General features: G+C 45.6%; 1 protein-coding gene and 1 long non-coding RNA gene across 2 annotated transcripts in view; both read left to right on the top strand.

Annotated features, from left to right (window-relative positions):
• Positions 1 to 3633, top strand: part of LOC140721106 (uncharacterized) — a 45994-nt gene extending 42361 nt beyond the window's left edge. Inside the window, exons 9-11 of the mRNA XM_073035970.1 lie at positions 768 to 1014; positions 1819 to 2505; positions 3543 to 3633. Coding sequence (XP_072892071.1) covers positions 768 to 1014; positions 1819 to 2505; positions 3543 to 3633 — 1025 coding nt within the window. The remainder of the gene's footprint in view (positions 1 to 767; positions 1015 to 1818; positions 2506 to 3542) is intronic.
• A 173-nt stretch (positions 3634 to 3806) lies between these two features.
• LOC140721125 (uncharacterized) lies at positions 3807 to 5071 on the top strand. Its single transcript, XR_012097320.1, has 3 exons — positions 3807 to 3953; positions 4109 to 4276; positions 4419 to 5071. It is a non-coding gene; the product is annotated as an uncharacterized lncRNA (long non-coding RNA).
• The last annotated feature ends 10086 nt before the right edge of the window (positions 5072 to 15157 follow it).

The raw sequence follows: 15157 nt of genomic DNA, 5'->3' as shown, positions 1-15157 counted from the left end.
GATGTATTTGCATCTCATGCAGAAAGGTTGTCTATTGTACCTCGGTGCATGTGCCAATAATATGGCAATTTACCGATTTATTGTTGTCAACAATACAGCGCCTCACAGAGTGATCGTCAGCAGTTGCCAACACTTCACTAAGCTCTCTGACAAATACGACGTCCATCACTAAGACGCTTCTGGTCTCTCCCATTCATGGAGATTCATCTCCACTTTTCCACCCCTCCTCCATCACTGAAATTGAAAACTACCAGCCTTCTTTCTTCTCATTCTGTTGGGTTATCATTACGAAACATCACTGTGACTCTCTCCACAGAGGCTGCCCGACCGGAGTATTTCCCGCATATTCTGCTCCTGTTTTGATGCAAGAGCAGTGGACACTTACCAAAATGCACAGTGTCCTGCTCTCCATATTTCCACAGCAGATGAACATTAACATCGTCTGATAATGATGCAAACAATGCGTTAAATAGTGTGAAATGTTGTTGTTGATGTTGATGTGCAGTCAGGATTGCAATAGGATATCAGGGGAATGTTCGCCTTCACATGTAAGTAGTATCACAATATCAGTATTGTATCTTTTCTAAGACATACATCGCTGTTAGTTCCGATGTCTGTTAACAGCATTTTACTTTATGTCCTAATATCCAAGGATGCATTGAATTAATTCATGTAATCTCAAACACTGAATCTTGAAATGCAGTTATAATATTCTTTGTCAGTTGAGCTACTGAACTTTTTGACTATGTTCTCTGTTCCCATGAAAGACGTTCAACAGATACACAAGGAGACTCTGCGGGCACAGACTGAAACACTGAGAGTGAACACGATCCTGATGAGGGAGAAGGTGAAGGTTTTCCAGCTGGTTGATCGATACGCTGAGCTCACGGTCATTTCTACTGTTCAACATCGGAGTCTGGTGGAATATGAGCTACTGGCAAGAGGCAGAGTCCACGAGGAGTGGAGACAGAAGCATCTCAGTGGAGAGCTGGAAAAAATCGGGATAGATCGCTTGTTCCAGAGCACCTTTTCCCAGACTAAATCCAAATCTGGGAGTTCTGCAGCATTGGTCGGAATCCCTGGGATTGGGAAAACAACAATGGTGCAAAAGATTGTTTATGACTGGGCCGCAGGGAAAATATATCAGCAATTCCAGTTTGTCTTCAGTTTCAAATTCCGGGATTTAAACACCATTAATTGTCGAATAAACTTGAGGGACCTGATTCTGGATCAGTATCCTTACTTTGGGAACATCCTGAGAGAGGTCTGGAAGAACCCAGAAGGATTGCTGTTTATATTCGATGGTTTGGATGAATTTAAGCACACAATTCATTTTGCTGACAATCGAAGAGACACAGAATGCGACCACCAGTGCTCAGATCCCGAGTGGTGGTGTGAAGTGTCTGACATTGTGTACAGTTTAATCCAGGGCAAGCTGCTCCCAGGGTGTTCAGTGCTGGTGACCAGCCGAACCACTGCGTTACCCTTATTGGAAAAGGCAGAGATTAGTGTCTGGGCTGAAATCCTGGGATTGGTTGATGAAAAACGGAAGGAATATTTCATCAGACATTTTGAAGATCAGACGGTGGCAGCAGCTGTTTTCAAATATGTGAAGGAGAACGAGATCCTGTACACCATGAGCTACAACCCCTCCTACTGCTGGATCCTCGCTCTGGCACTGGGTCCCTTCTTCACACAAAGAGTCAGGGACCCGCAGCGAGTTCCCAAGACCATCACCCAACTGTACTCCTACTATATTTACAACATCCTGAAAAACCACGGCCGTGAGATTGAGAACGCCCATGATGCGTTACTCAGGGTTGGTCAGATGGCCTTCAGAGGAGTGTATGATAGGACGATTGTGTTTACAGATGGAGATTTGATCAAGAACAATCTTCAGCCTTCCCAGTTCATGTCCGGGTACTTGATGGAGCTATTGGAAGGAGGGGATGCTCCCCCGTGTGTGGTGTACACATTCCCACATCTCACTATCCAAGAATTTGTAGCTGCAGTTGCAGAATTCCTGAATCCACATCCCGGGGATATCCTGAAATTCCTCACTGAAGCCCAGAACACGACAGATGGGCGATTTGAGGTATTTCTTCGTTTTATTGCTGGTCTCTCCTCCCCAATGACAGCTCGGGGCCTGGAGGAGTTTCTGGGTCCATTTCCTCATGAAACAACCTGCCAGGTGATTGACTGGGTGAAGGAGGAGGTTAAACGCCAGAGTGGAAACACGAGGAGTGAAGCTGGTAAAAAGAGCCTCCTGAACACATTGCACTACCTGTTTGAGTCTCAGAATCGCTGGCTGGCTCAGGCCGCACTGGGATCTGTGAAAACACTTTCATTCAGTGGATTGACACTGACCCCGATTGACTGCGCGGTCCTGTCTCATGTCATCGGACTCTGTGATACAATAAAACACCTCGACCTGGAGAACTGTCACATTCAGTGTGAAGGAATCCAGCGGCTGGGACCCGGGCTGCACAAGTGCCAGGAGTTGAGGTAACTTGATTTGTCTCTCCAAACTATGAAACTGTTCCATTGTGCAGTTTCAATGTAAAACGATTTGGCTAAAACTGTAGGATATCAGGTAATAAAAGACTGTGTTAAATTACCAGGGTATAGGTCAGTAATTCCCAAGGACGGGAGGGTTTTGTGGTTCCTTGTGAAGGGATGTTGGAGGCTTCATCAGATCAGTGGACAACGGCCATTGGTTTAATGGTAGTAAATCACAGGAATGGCCGTGTTTCTCACTGCCTGTGACACGTCCATTGATAATATTCCTTCTCACTGTTACTGACACCCAGACCGACACTGACTGCAGCAGTGGGTCAGAGATTCACTCCCCCTTCCCGGTGAGGGACAAGAGACCGTCAGCAGACTGTCCCAGTGAGAAGGAAAGAAATACCATTGTGAGATTGTCCTCCCCTGCCCTTCCCCATGTGTGACTATCACCATCACTCACTACTAGATACTCAGACTCCATGGGCTCATCTCCCGTTCCAAATTTGGGTCTCAGTTCAGACACACCCCTCCCGTGCAAAATTTTACTGGATCAACCTATCATGTTGGACTCTTCCCCATTCTCCTTCCTCCTGTTGGATCTCTCTTCCCCATTACCCTTACTCCTGCATGTTCTGTCTTCCTATCCCTTTTCCTCAGGTGGTGCCTCTTCCACATCTCCTATCGGAATTATAATTTATGAAGTTATAATTCACAAATCCTCCTCACTGTGGGTATATCTCCCACATTTCTGCCCTGACCCTACCAATGCTCTCAAGTCAGTAACACTTCTTTTCACCATCTGGGAGTGACACAGAATGTGTGGAGTTTACAGGGTCACACCGACAGACTAAATTACTGACATTCGGTGAATACCCTGGAGCTGGTCGGTGAGGGACATTGACAGTGATGGGAACTCCAATCAGTGATTTACTGAAGATTTTAATGTTTCCTGAAATATCCGAGTGAGAGAGGTTTTCTCAGACTCACGGTTTTTGAATCACTTTTTTTAAATCTATTTGTCTGTTTGGCTTTAGACTTGGGGCAAATAAACTGGGAGATTCTGGAGTGAAACTGGTGTCTGCGGCTCTGAGGAACCCAGAGTGTAAAATACAGCAACTGTGGTAAGTACCAGACTGTCGGAGATTGTGTTTACCGTCACTGGGTGTCTGACACTGAACATTAATGTGATCAGTAATTGTGTTACTGATAAACACTGGGGATTTGCACCGTCTCCTGTCTCTGTGTCCTTCACCCTCACTCTCTCTCATCTCCAGGTTGAGGGATGTCGGTCTCACAGATTCTGGTGCCGAGGATCTCGCCTCCGCTCTCAGTGCAAACCCATCACTGACGGAGCTGGACCTGAGTGATAATAAACTGGGAGATTCAGGAGTGAAACTGGTGTCTGCGGCTCTGGGGAACCCGTAGTGTAAAATACAGAAACTGGAGTAAGTACCAGACTGTGGGAGATTGTGTTTACAGTCACCAGGTGTCTGACCCTGAATATTAATGGGATCAGTAATTGTGTTACTGATAAACACTGGGGATTTTTACCAACCCTGTCTCTCTGTCTTTCATTCCCACTCTCTCTCGTTATCTGCAGGCTGAGGAAGGTTGGCCTCACAGATTCTGGAGCCGAGCATCTCGTCTCCGCACTCAGTACAAACCCATCACTGATGGAGCTGAACCTGGGAATTAACTCCCTCACAGACCGATCTGCACCCGCTCTCTGTCGCCTCATATTGACCCTCCCAAATCTGGAGTGGATCCGGTGAGTGTTTGTGTTAACGTTCAATGTGATAAAATATCAGGGGTATTGGTCTGTGAGCATGTTGAAACATTATCCCCGTACCCTGTTACTGACAATGATGTGTAAACTGTTTATTTCATCTCTGTTCTTCAATGTGTTTCAGACTGGTGGGGAATCGGTTCAGTGAGGCCGGGGAGAAGGAACTAAGATCGGTGCAGGATCACAGACCTGGACTGATAGTGATCCTTTGAACATCTGAATGCGTGAACATCCCCACACTTATGGTGACATTTTCACCGATTCCCCAAGCTCCTCTTTAATGCCCGCACTCCAGGTTTGATTCCTAATGATTCTAACGGAACGGGCTCTAGTCTCGCGCTTTGTGACTTTTGAAGCTGTCCTGCAGTGACGTATTTCCTCCTCTTGTCCAATGCCTCTGATTCTGACGCATGACCAAGTTCGAGATCTCACACAAGTTAGGCTCTGCGGAATTGCACAGTCAGGAAGAGCCCAGTGGCCGGGTTCATTCTAGGACACGAGTATCCCGGGGTGGGATTATCCGGGGAGAGAATCCTTTTGTTTACTTTGCTGAGGACAGTACTTTCGGCTGTCTGGCCGATACAATGAAGTTAAATTGACAAATACTTCGGCAGTGACCCTGGATCTACAGGGATCTCTGAAGTGTGATTTTATAATCATCGGTTCCCCGATGCAGAGTGACGGTGAGAAACGGGACTGATGATTCAACCTGTCATTCGGTGTCGCCGGTCAGTTAATTTTGTGTGACTGTGAGTGAGTCGGGAGCAGCTTATTTATTCCCGCACGTTACATTGTACATTTGTCATGATGAAATCAATAAACAGCTGTAACTTCCTGTCTTGTCGGACTTTAGTCTCATTAGAGGAGAATCAGTGACCTGGGGTTACTGCTGCCCCCCAGCACCCGGTGAACTGAAATAATGGGTCTGAGCTCCTCACACTGGTACAGCAGCGTCTCAGCTGAGGGATGTCAGTCTGGTGGCGTCTGGTCTTCAGGACCTCTTCACTCCTCATCCCCCAGTCAGTCTGATACACCACTTCCTCATACCCCAGAATCACGCACTCCCCTGACCACCGCCTTCCTGCGTGCTCTCCTTGCCCCCGCAGACAAATACGACAAAAGATATTGGAAGCTCATACACTGTATGATATCTGACCTGCATCGACAAAGGTTGCGAACAAGACAGGGATGGGGAATCGAACAGAAGCAATCAACACGGAGTGAAGCTCCCTCTACACCGCCCATCTCATACTCCCGGTGTCTGACACTGACTTAAGCTCCACACGAAGGATCCCATTACACACTCCCAGGTCACACACATAGTGAAGCTCCCTTCACGCCATCCCAATACACACTCTCCGTGTCAGGCTCAGAGTGAAGTTCCCTCTGCATCTCCCCATCACGCACTCCCATTGTCAGACACTGACTGAAGCTTCTCCTGCATATTCCCATGACACACTCTGAGGATCAGTCACAGTTTTAATCTTCGTCCTCCCCATCTATTCACACAGTCCCGGTGTCAGAAATAGAGTGTACCTCTGTCCACATCATCCCATCATACATTTCCGGGTCAGACGCAGAGTGGTTCATAAAACACAGTCCAATCACACATTCCCAGGGTCAAACACAGAGTGGACCTCTCACAACGGCATACCATCACACACTTCCGGGGTTAGGCAAAGGATTAAGCTACCCCCAACCCTTCAGAACGCACACTCCCAGTGTCAGACATAGTGTTAAGCTCCCAAAACACTGTCCCAACAAATAGTCCTGGAGTCAAGCACTGAGTGAAGATCCCTCCGCATCGTCCCATCATACACTCTGGGGCTCAGATACAGAGAGAATTCCCTCTACCCTGTCCCATCGCACACTCCCAGAGTCGGACTTTGAGAAAATCTCCCTCCAGACAGACCCATCATAAAATTCCTGTGTCAGACACAGAGAGTGGCAGCTTCCATGACATAGGAAGGGAAAGCAAAGAGGTCCTGAAAAGAAATTTTTTAAATCCAAGTCGAAAGCTGAGAAGCAGGACCTCCCAGTTGGTAATTTCTGGATTGGTGTCTATGCCACGGACTTGTGCAGAACTCTGTGAATGTTAATTTGCATGTGGAGTCAGTGGCGAGGAAGGTTCTAGAATGCAAGAGCAGGGATGCAATGTTGAGGCTTCACAAGGCACCTGAGAGGTCTCACCTTGAGGATTGTGTACAGTTTTCGGCTCCTCATCTTAGTAGAGATAAGCTTGTGTTGGAGAAGTTCAAGAGGAGGTTCATTAGGATAATTCCAGGAATGAAAGGTTTATCATACCAGGAACTTTTGATTGCTCTGGGTCTGCACTCGCTGGAATTTAGAACGAAGAGGAGGATCTCGTTGAAACCATTCGAATGGTGAAAGGCCGAGACAGAATAGATGTGGAAAGGGTGTTCTCCATGTTGGAAGAGTCAAGGACAAGACGACACACCCTCAGGTTAGAGAGGCGTCCCTTCAAAACAGAGATGCGAAACCAAAGGGCGGTGAATTTGTGGAATTGCATATGTAACCCCCTGGGTCGCCTCAGGCTCGCTCAGCTCGTTCTCGTCTAGGGGGAGCAGCCTTCGGCCCCGCCAAACTGGGTAATCAGCTGGTATGGATGCTGTGTGATGTCCCCGCCTCGCCATAAACAGACAGTACACCATATGCGATTAAATGAGTACAATTTATAAAGGTTACTATAACTAAGTGATTAATAACGATACAGTATATATGAAGGAAAAACAATAAAGAAAAGGCGCCAAACTTATCAAAATCCAAACCACTTCGTGCACAACCGTTGGAGCTCAATTACTGAAGTCTTCTGGCCACCATTCGATCCCCTCCGAACTCCTCGACTCGCAGCTCAGGACCACCCGAAGTGGTCAACCAAACACATCTATCGTCGTCTCTTCTCCTCAGGGTACCTCCTGACCTCGGACCCCCGCTTGGGGTCCGTTCCTCGCCCAGTTTACAGCATCGCGTCCTCTCTCTCTCTCACCCCCTCGCGCCGATCTGCCCAAAAGCCCGCCAACAATAGCTTACAGACTCAGAAGAAAAAACAACATTAATCCCAATTGGTTTACAAAGGAAGACAATTCTCGTTATCAGTAAATTTTAACCCAAACAAGCTTCTAGCACTCTCTCGCAACAAAGAAGTATTCCTACTTTTAACAAAACAAAGAAGCCATTTTGATTACATACACAGTAACAAAGAAAAAGAAGAAATCCCCTTTACACTTATACTGCTGTGGAGGCCAGATCGTTGGGTGTTTTTAAGGCAAAGATTTATTGGTTCTTAATTGGAGATGGCATCAAAGGTTACAGGGAGAAGGCCGCGCAATGGAGTTGAGGAGGAGGAAAAAATGATGTGCGACGATTGCAAGGCTGATCCTTCTCGATGGGCCAAATGGCCTAATTCTGCTACTATGTCTGAAGTTCTTATGGTCCGTGGAAACGGAGAGAAGGTTAGACTGATCCATGGAGCAATCGCTGGTGGTGGGGTGGGGGGGGGGGGATCCCCGACACTGCTGGGGTTGGCTGTACTTTTGAGCTCGAGGATTCTCTGGTCCTGATGTCAAACAGGTGAAAGCGCGGTAATGCGACGTTGGGCTGTGAGGGGGAGCTCCTCGATGGAGAGTGGGGAGTCGTTGTATGGTCTCAATTTCCCTCGGTAGATTTCTTTAACGATTTATGGAATAAATCAAACCCAAACCACATGCAAAATATAATACAATTTATATTTTACTGTGATTCACTCTGTTCCAGCAGCCTCTCTTCACAAACGGAGAGCATATTCTGATTGCACAGCCCCCTGTTAGTACCCGAAGTAATTCCTCTGTCCCGTCATACCTTCACAGACCGTCGGTCCCCAAATTAATTCTATTGCCTCGTGTTCTCCCTACAGCCCCACATCAGTTCCCAAACTAATCCCACTACCCTGCTCATTTCCCCTGTCCGTGTCAGACCTTAAACTAATCACACTGTCTCTCGCAACAGCCAGGGTCGGTGCCCGAGCTAATCACACTGTCTCACTCTCTCCCCACAGCCCGTGTCAGTCCCCGAACTAATCACACTGTCCCACTCTCTCCCCACCGTCTTTTGTCAGTCTCTGAATTAATCACACTGTCCCACTCTCTCCCCACAGTCCTGTGTCAGTCAGAAATAGAAATATAGTCATCAGCAACTCTCTGAATGCCCCATTCTAAAGATGCTATGCAGGATATGGTTCAGCTGCAACAGACCAGATGCCCCCGAGCCCACATCCCATTCTTCCGATGCTATGTGGGATACGGTCTGTTTGGAAGTGGAAAGCAGGAATTCAGAGTGTTGCGGGCTCAGTCTCTACACTCCGGCTGGAGGACAATTACGAAATGGAATGGCGGTGGATTGGTGATCTTCGACAAATTAGAGTGATGCGCGGTGAGCAGTCGATTGCTCCTGTAAGCAACACAATTTCCATTATTAGAGGTGAAATAGCTGAAGGGATTGTTTGTAGCCGTGACAAAGTGGAGTCAAATGATACAAAACACAATTTATCATTTACTGACTTATGTTAAAACAGACCTACGTGTCGAAAATAGACTGGACCGTCATTTAAATAAGCTGCCACGTTGTTATAAGATCGAAGTGTCTGCACTGATAGAGACTCGGACCTAGAAAAGCAGAGACCAGCATCACTTCAGAAAGCCTAGCGAGGTGAAATTATGAAACAGTGACGATATCACCAACTTAATTCACAACAGAAGAAGAAAACATTGCGATCGAAGTATGGAAAATGTAAAACCATTTGATGCCTGAAACCTCCATTCCGGAAACGCGTTTCAGCCGATGGTAGCATCTGTGCTCAGTAACAGTGCGGATACCGCAGCAGAGTAACGACGGCACCATACATAAAGTGAGCAGCTCCGGCATCTTACCGGGGACACCAACCGCTACAAGCGTAGGATAGAAAATGGCCGCGATGTAGTAAATCGTCGAATATCCCATATTCCGTCAAAAGCGGCGTTTCAGCTGCTCAAATGGGCTGGTGATCGGTTTAGCAGACTTTTATTGAGGTGAGAGCAATTCCGCTGGGGCAATTAGCGTGGGATTCACGTCAGGGCCATTAGTGACAACCAACTGCAGAAACACTAACGTTAATCTATTTTTACTCGCTGTTCCCGTGTAATGAATTTCTCTCCTCAAGGGATATTGCAATCTATTTACTGTAAAACAAAATATGATGTGAATTTTCCATGAAACCTGAATTCAGCTATTTAAATAGAATATTTTTATATCATTGTTGCTTTAAAACAGGCATTCATCTTGGAATCGATTTATTTTGTAACGTTTGTCGGAGCACATTCGCTTCTGAAATTGAGGGAAGGAGATCGTTCTGGCGGGTGAAATGGAGAACACTTCTTTATTAAAGGGAAACATTCGTTCATTCTTTTCTTTTGTTTGTTCCAGTCATTCCGGGCGGTGCGAGTGATGGAATAAACAATGACAGCTGGCATGTATTAGAATAACACTGCACTTATATTCCTCCACAAACAATTTAAAAGATCCATAGCGATAGTCCAGAGACCTGTGATCAAAAAGGGAGCGTGTCTTCGGGAAATTAGCGAGGGCTGTGGAAAGTTTGAAGAACAATGTTTTCTAGCGCACACATGGGCCGTTTGGCAGGAACCTGACATCTGCCAGTGAATGACTTGACCACCCCATACCCGTGACGTGAGATGCAGTCTATTTAACTTTAAAGGTACTCTCAAATCTGCCACAATTCTACCACCATTTCTCCATCCATTCTCAGTTTGAACAAATATAGTAAGTAAAATCTGTGCACAATCCGCAGGTTCTCAGTCTGTTGTATTATTTGCCACGAAGTTGGGTTATTTTTCTCCTGATTTACTTTCAGATATATTGCCTTTCGAGCGTCACTATAAGTCTGTGTGGAACACCGGATGTGTTCAAGCTCACCTGTCAATCACACTTGCTTCTGCTCCTGCAGTGCACCGCTCCGTGCCGATTGTGGTTCTCGTACCGATGAGCGGAGCTCGGCTTGTTGGAGAAAGTCTCATCACTCTTGTTTCCATTGTGGAACTCGTACTAATGTGCGACCCTCTGTTGACTCGAGAAAGGATCACCTCTGCCTTCAAATCCATCCTTCCAAAGTGAATCACTTCGTACCTTTCCGGTTTGAACTCCGTCTGTAACTGCTCAGCACTGCTCTGCGTCCTGTCACTGTCCTGTTGGTAATCTGTGACACACTTCTATACTCTCCGTAACTGCACCAACCTTCAAATCTCTGAAAATACAATAAACCACCCTTCCACCTCCTCATACAAATCATTCATAAAAGCACAATAATCCGGAGGTTTCAGAACAGATCTCTGCAGCACTCCACTGTTCATGGACATCCGGGGAGAATTTTTTCCATCCACAACTATCCTTTGCTTTCTGCAAGTTAACACACGGTCCTTCGACGGAGCATATCCTGAAACTGCTTTTCCTGCCGATTTTTCTGGGTTCTCACTGGGCACAAATCAAACAATTCTTGTAATAATGTACATCTCCGCTCAGATTTGGACACCAACACAGATTCTTCAACCGTTCCATAGATCTATCTGATCCTTGATGCCCACAAATGTCACGGTGTCATGCATCATCTGGTTTCTTTCACAATTCCGCTCCTCAAATTTACCACTCTCAAGTGTAATCCAAATCCATGCCTGTATCCATCGATATTTCCCATAAATATCAGGATCCTCTCCTGTTTGTACCTTTTCTAACTCCTGATCCTGTTGCTGTGTCATGACTAAGTCTATGTGTGTACAGTCTGCTGGTTTTTCTGTCATTCCTACCTCTATATCTGGATTCCATTTCACCACCCAACTTGAATCTAGTTTGGCTAACTCACCAGCACTCCTGCTCCCTTCCACGGATGTCTTTAAGTGATCCTCCATCTTTTTAATCCATCAGTTGTTTCTCTTGCCTTCTCAAATATTTACTTCAACAAGGGATCTGATGACAAAGGTTTGCCTTCTATTGGGATACAACGTCTAGATTCCCATAGCGGTAAATATTCAGTCAAAGCAGATGAGCATCCAGTGAATGAAGGGAGACGGGTCATGTACAGTCATCAGAGTTTAGTCTCATTCGGTATCGTGTTCAGTGCAGAAGTAGTGAGTCACAGGGCTTGTTCCTTTACTCTACTGTTCCATGAACTCAGCATGCCCAGGTGATGTGTTCACACTATAATGTCAATCCATTCACCATCTGCTGTCCATTCACCCCCATTCATCTTGGTCTTCTGTACTGACGGGTGTAATATAGGACACGATGTCTTGCAACACCGGAACAAGCTCTCCCGCCAGCCATGTCCCTGACGAGCGGGACGTTCCTGGCTGTGCAGTGACGTAGCACTGACAGCAATTTCTCAGAGTTCATCAGGCAACCGCGTGCAGCAATGTGGTACTTTAGATGATTCCAAATGTCAAACCTGAGCCTCCCTCGCAATCCGACTCACAAACTCTCTCAGTGCTGCACAGAACAACGTAGTTACAATTTTCTCAATCAAAAATTCATGGCATATTGCAGACGAGTCCGAAACTGTCATAAGAAAATCGAAATGATTCTTATATTATTTATGAGTGGGAATAATGTTACAGTGTAACAACCCCTACGGCGCTGAATGTGTTGCCCAGTACAACCGTCATTATTCATCAGTGCACTGTCTCTCTCACAATTTTAACATCATCCAATTGTAGCAGGCTCTTGTTCTAAGAATAGCTCAGTGAATACAGATTCTAATTTAAGAGGATTCACTAGATTGCTGGAACAGCGGGAAAGAAGGAGAAAAAAAAACCACCGGCTCACACTGAGTCAGATGTTCACAGGTACGGGACTGAGACAACAGCAGTAACGCTGGAGCAGACAGATACAGCATGAAACCCACACTCTCACACTGTAACAGAGACTGACAGATACAGAATGAAACCCACACTCTCACACTGTAACAGAGACTAACAGATACAGAATGAAACCCACACTGTCACACTGTAACAGAGACAGAGAGATACAGAATGAAACCAACACCCTCACACTCTAACAGAGACTGACAGATACAGAATGAAACCCACACCCTCACACTGTAACAGAGACTGACAGATACAGAATGAAACCCACACCCTCACACTGTAACAGAGACTGACAGATACAACATGAAACCCACACTCTGACACTGTAACAGAGACTGACAGATACAGAATGAAACCCACACTGTCACACTGTAACAGAGACAGAGAGATACAGAATGAAACCAACACTCTCACACTCTAACAGAGACTGACAGATACAGAATGAAACCCACACCCTCACACTGTAACAGAGACTGACAGATACAGAATGAAACCCACACCCTCACACTGTAACAGAGACTGACAGATACAGAATGAAACCAAAACTCTCACACTCTAACAGAGACTGACAGATACAGTATGAAACCCACACTGTCACACTGTAACAGAGACTGACAGATACAGTATGAAACCCACACTGTCACACTGTAACAGAGACTGACAGATACAGTATGAAACCCACACTGTCACACTGTAACAGAGACTGACAGATACAGAATGAAACCCACACTCACACACTGCAGCAGAGACTGACAGATACAGAATGAAACCCACACTCACACACTGTAACAGAGACTGACAGATACAGAATGAAACCCACACTCTCACACTGTAACAGAGACTGACAGATACAGAATGAAACCCACACTGTCACACTGTAACAGAGACTGATAGAATGAAACCCACCTCCTCACACTGTAACAGAGACTGACAGATACAGAATGAAACCCACACTCACACACTGCAGCAGAGACTGACAGATACAGAATGAAACCCACACTCACACACTGTAACAGAGACTGACAGATACAGAATGAAACCCACACTCTCACACTGTAACAGAGACTGACAGATACAGAATGAAACCCATACTCTCACACTGTAGCAGAGACTGACAGATACAGAATGAAACCCACACTCTCACATTGTAACAGAGACTGACAGATACAGAATGAAACCCACACTCTCACACTGTAACAGAGACTGACAGATACAGAATGAAACCCACACTGTCACACTGTAACAGAGACTGACAGATACAGAATGAAACCCACACTCACACACTGCAGCAGAGACTGACAGATACAGAATGAAACCCACACTCTCACACTGTAACAGAGACTGACAGATACAGAATGAAACACACACTCTCACATTGTAACAGAGACTGACAGATACAGAATGAAACCCACACTCTCACACTGTAACAGAGACTGACAGATACAGAATGAAACCCACACTGTCACACTGTAACAGAGACTGACAGATACAGAATGAAACCCACACTCACACACTGTAACAGAGACTAACAGATACAGAATGAAACCCACACTCTCACATTGTAACAGAGACAGACAGATACAGAATGAAACCCACACTCACACACTGTAACAGAGACCGACAGATACAGAATGAAACCCACAATCTCACACTGTAACAGAGACTGACAGATACAGAATGAAACCCACACTCTCACACTGTAACAGAGACTGACAGATACAGAATGAAGTGCTTACGAAATGTTCAGAAAAACAGGTAATAATAATGAACCAGAAGATTTTAATGCTACCAGGATGGAGATTAGGATCGAAATCACGAGAGCCTGAGGTGCGATAACAAGGACTTTCCGAGCAGTTTTAATGAAAACCTCAAGGCTGTCTAAAAGTATGTGAAGAACAAGATGATAAGATGTGAGAGAATAGTACCAATCAATGGTGAACGTGGAAAAGTGTGTAGGGAGCCGGAGGAGATAGTAATACTTTATGAATACTTTGCTTCAGTATTGACTACGGGAAAAAAAGGATCTTGGCGATTGTAGATATGACTTGCAGTGGACTGGAAAGATTAAGTGTGTAGATGTTAAGGAAAAGGACGTGCTTGTTACAACGAATGACGCGAACCCAAGTGCAGGACACAGGCACGGAGAATTGGTTAGGATGCAGACGTGAACGGAAAACAGGAGGGAGAGCAGGTAGGCAGGAGACGTCGGACAGAATTTATCTTGAGTCGGAGCGTCGAGAAAGAAACGGCGGGTAAAACTCTTCTTATTACGGAGAGACAGAGTTACAATGAAGTAAAACATTAGAAGACTTATTTTGATGCGAACAGGCTGTGTTTCACGGGTAAACCTCTGAAATGGAATTCAACTTAGAAAGCTGAACTTGACATGAAGAGATGGAGTTTCACAGGCAATTCTCGATACTGGAGAAAAACTTAGAATATAAGGTCCTAAGCGGTCGGGAAATGTTAATTACCACACAGGCAAAAGCAACGATCAGGCAACTAGTGGGTTCAAATCCGCGGTTTTTCTGCTGCAGGTCCTGATGAAATATAGATATGCCGTTATCAAATGGATTTAGCAGCAAATGGGAAATTAACAGTTGGAATCGTGGCGCAATCAAAGGAAAAGAAAAGAAAATACGGAATTGACGATCAGGACCATGTTGGTACCACCTCCACCACCCCCCCCCCCATCTCAACGGGAGCTTCCAGGCAGAGATGCACGGTGAAGGCACCAAATTAGAATCGCTGAGGGAAACGTATTCATATAAATAATGCTGGTACATGAAACAAGCTGCCTTGCTGGGTTTTATTTCGATCAATTTATTAAATTAATTACGCACTTATTTATTTAAATTAATATATACATTACGTCCGGCCGAGTGGTCTGTTTGGCACATGACCCTATGGCGCTGAATATGTTGATCAACACAACCGTCATTATTCATCAGTGCAC

Source organism: Hemitrygon akajei, unplaced genomic scaffold (genome assembly GCF_048418815.1).
Source record: "Hemitrygon akajei unplaced genomic scaffold, sHemAka1.3 Scf000050, whole genome shotgun sequence".
Classification (NCBI taxonomy): domain Eukaryota; kingdom Metazoa; phylum Chordata; class Chondrichthyes; order Myliobatiformes; family Dasyatidae; genus Hemitrygon; species Hemitrygon akajei.
Note: the sequence above shows the minus strand (reverse complement) of the source record. Positions and strands in the feature narration are given on the sequence as shown.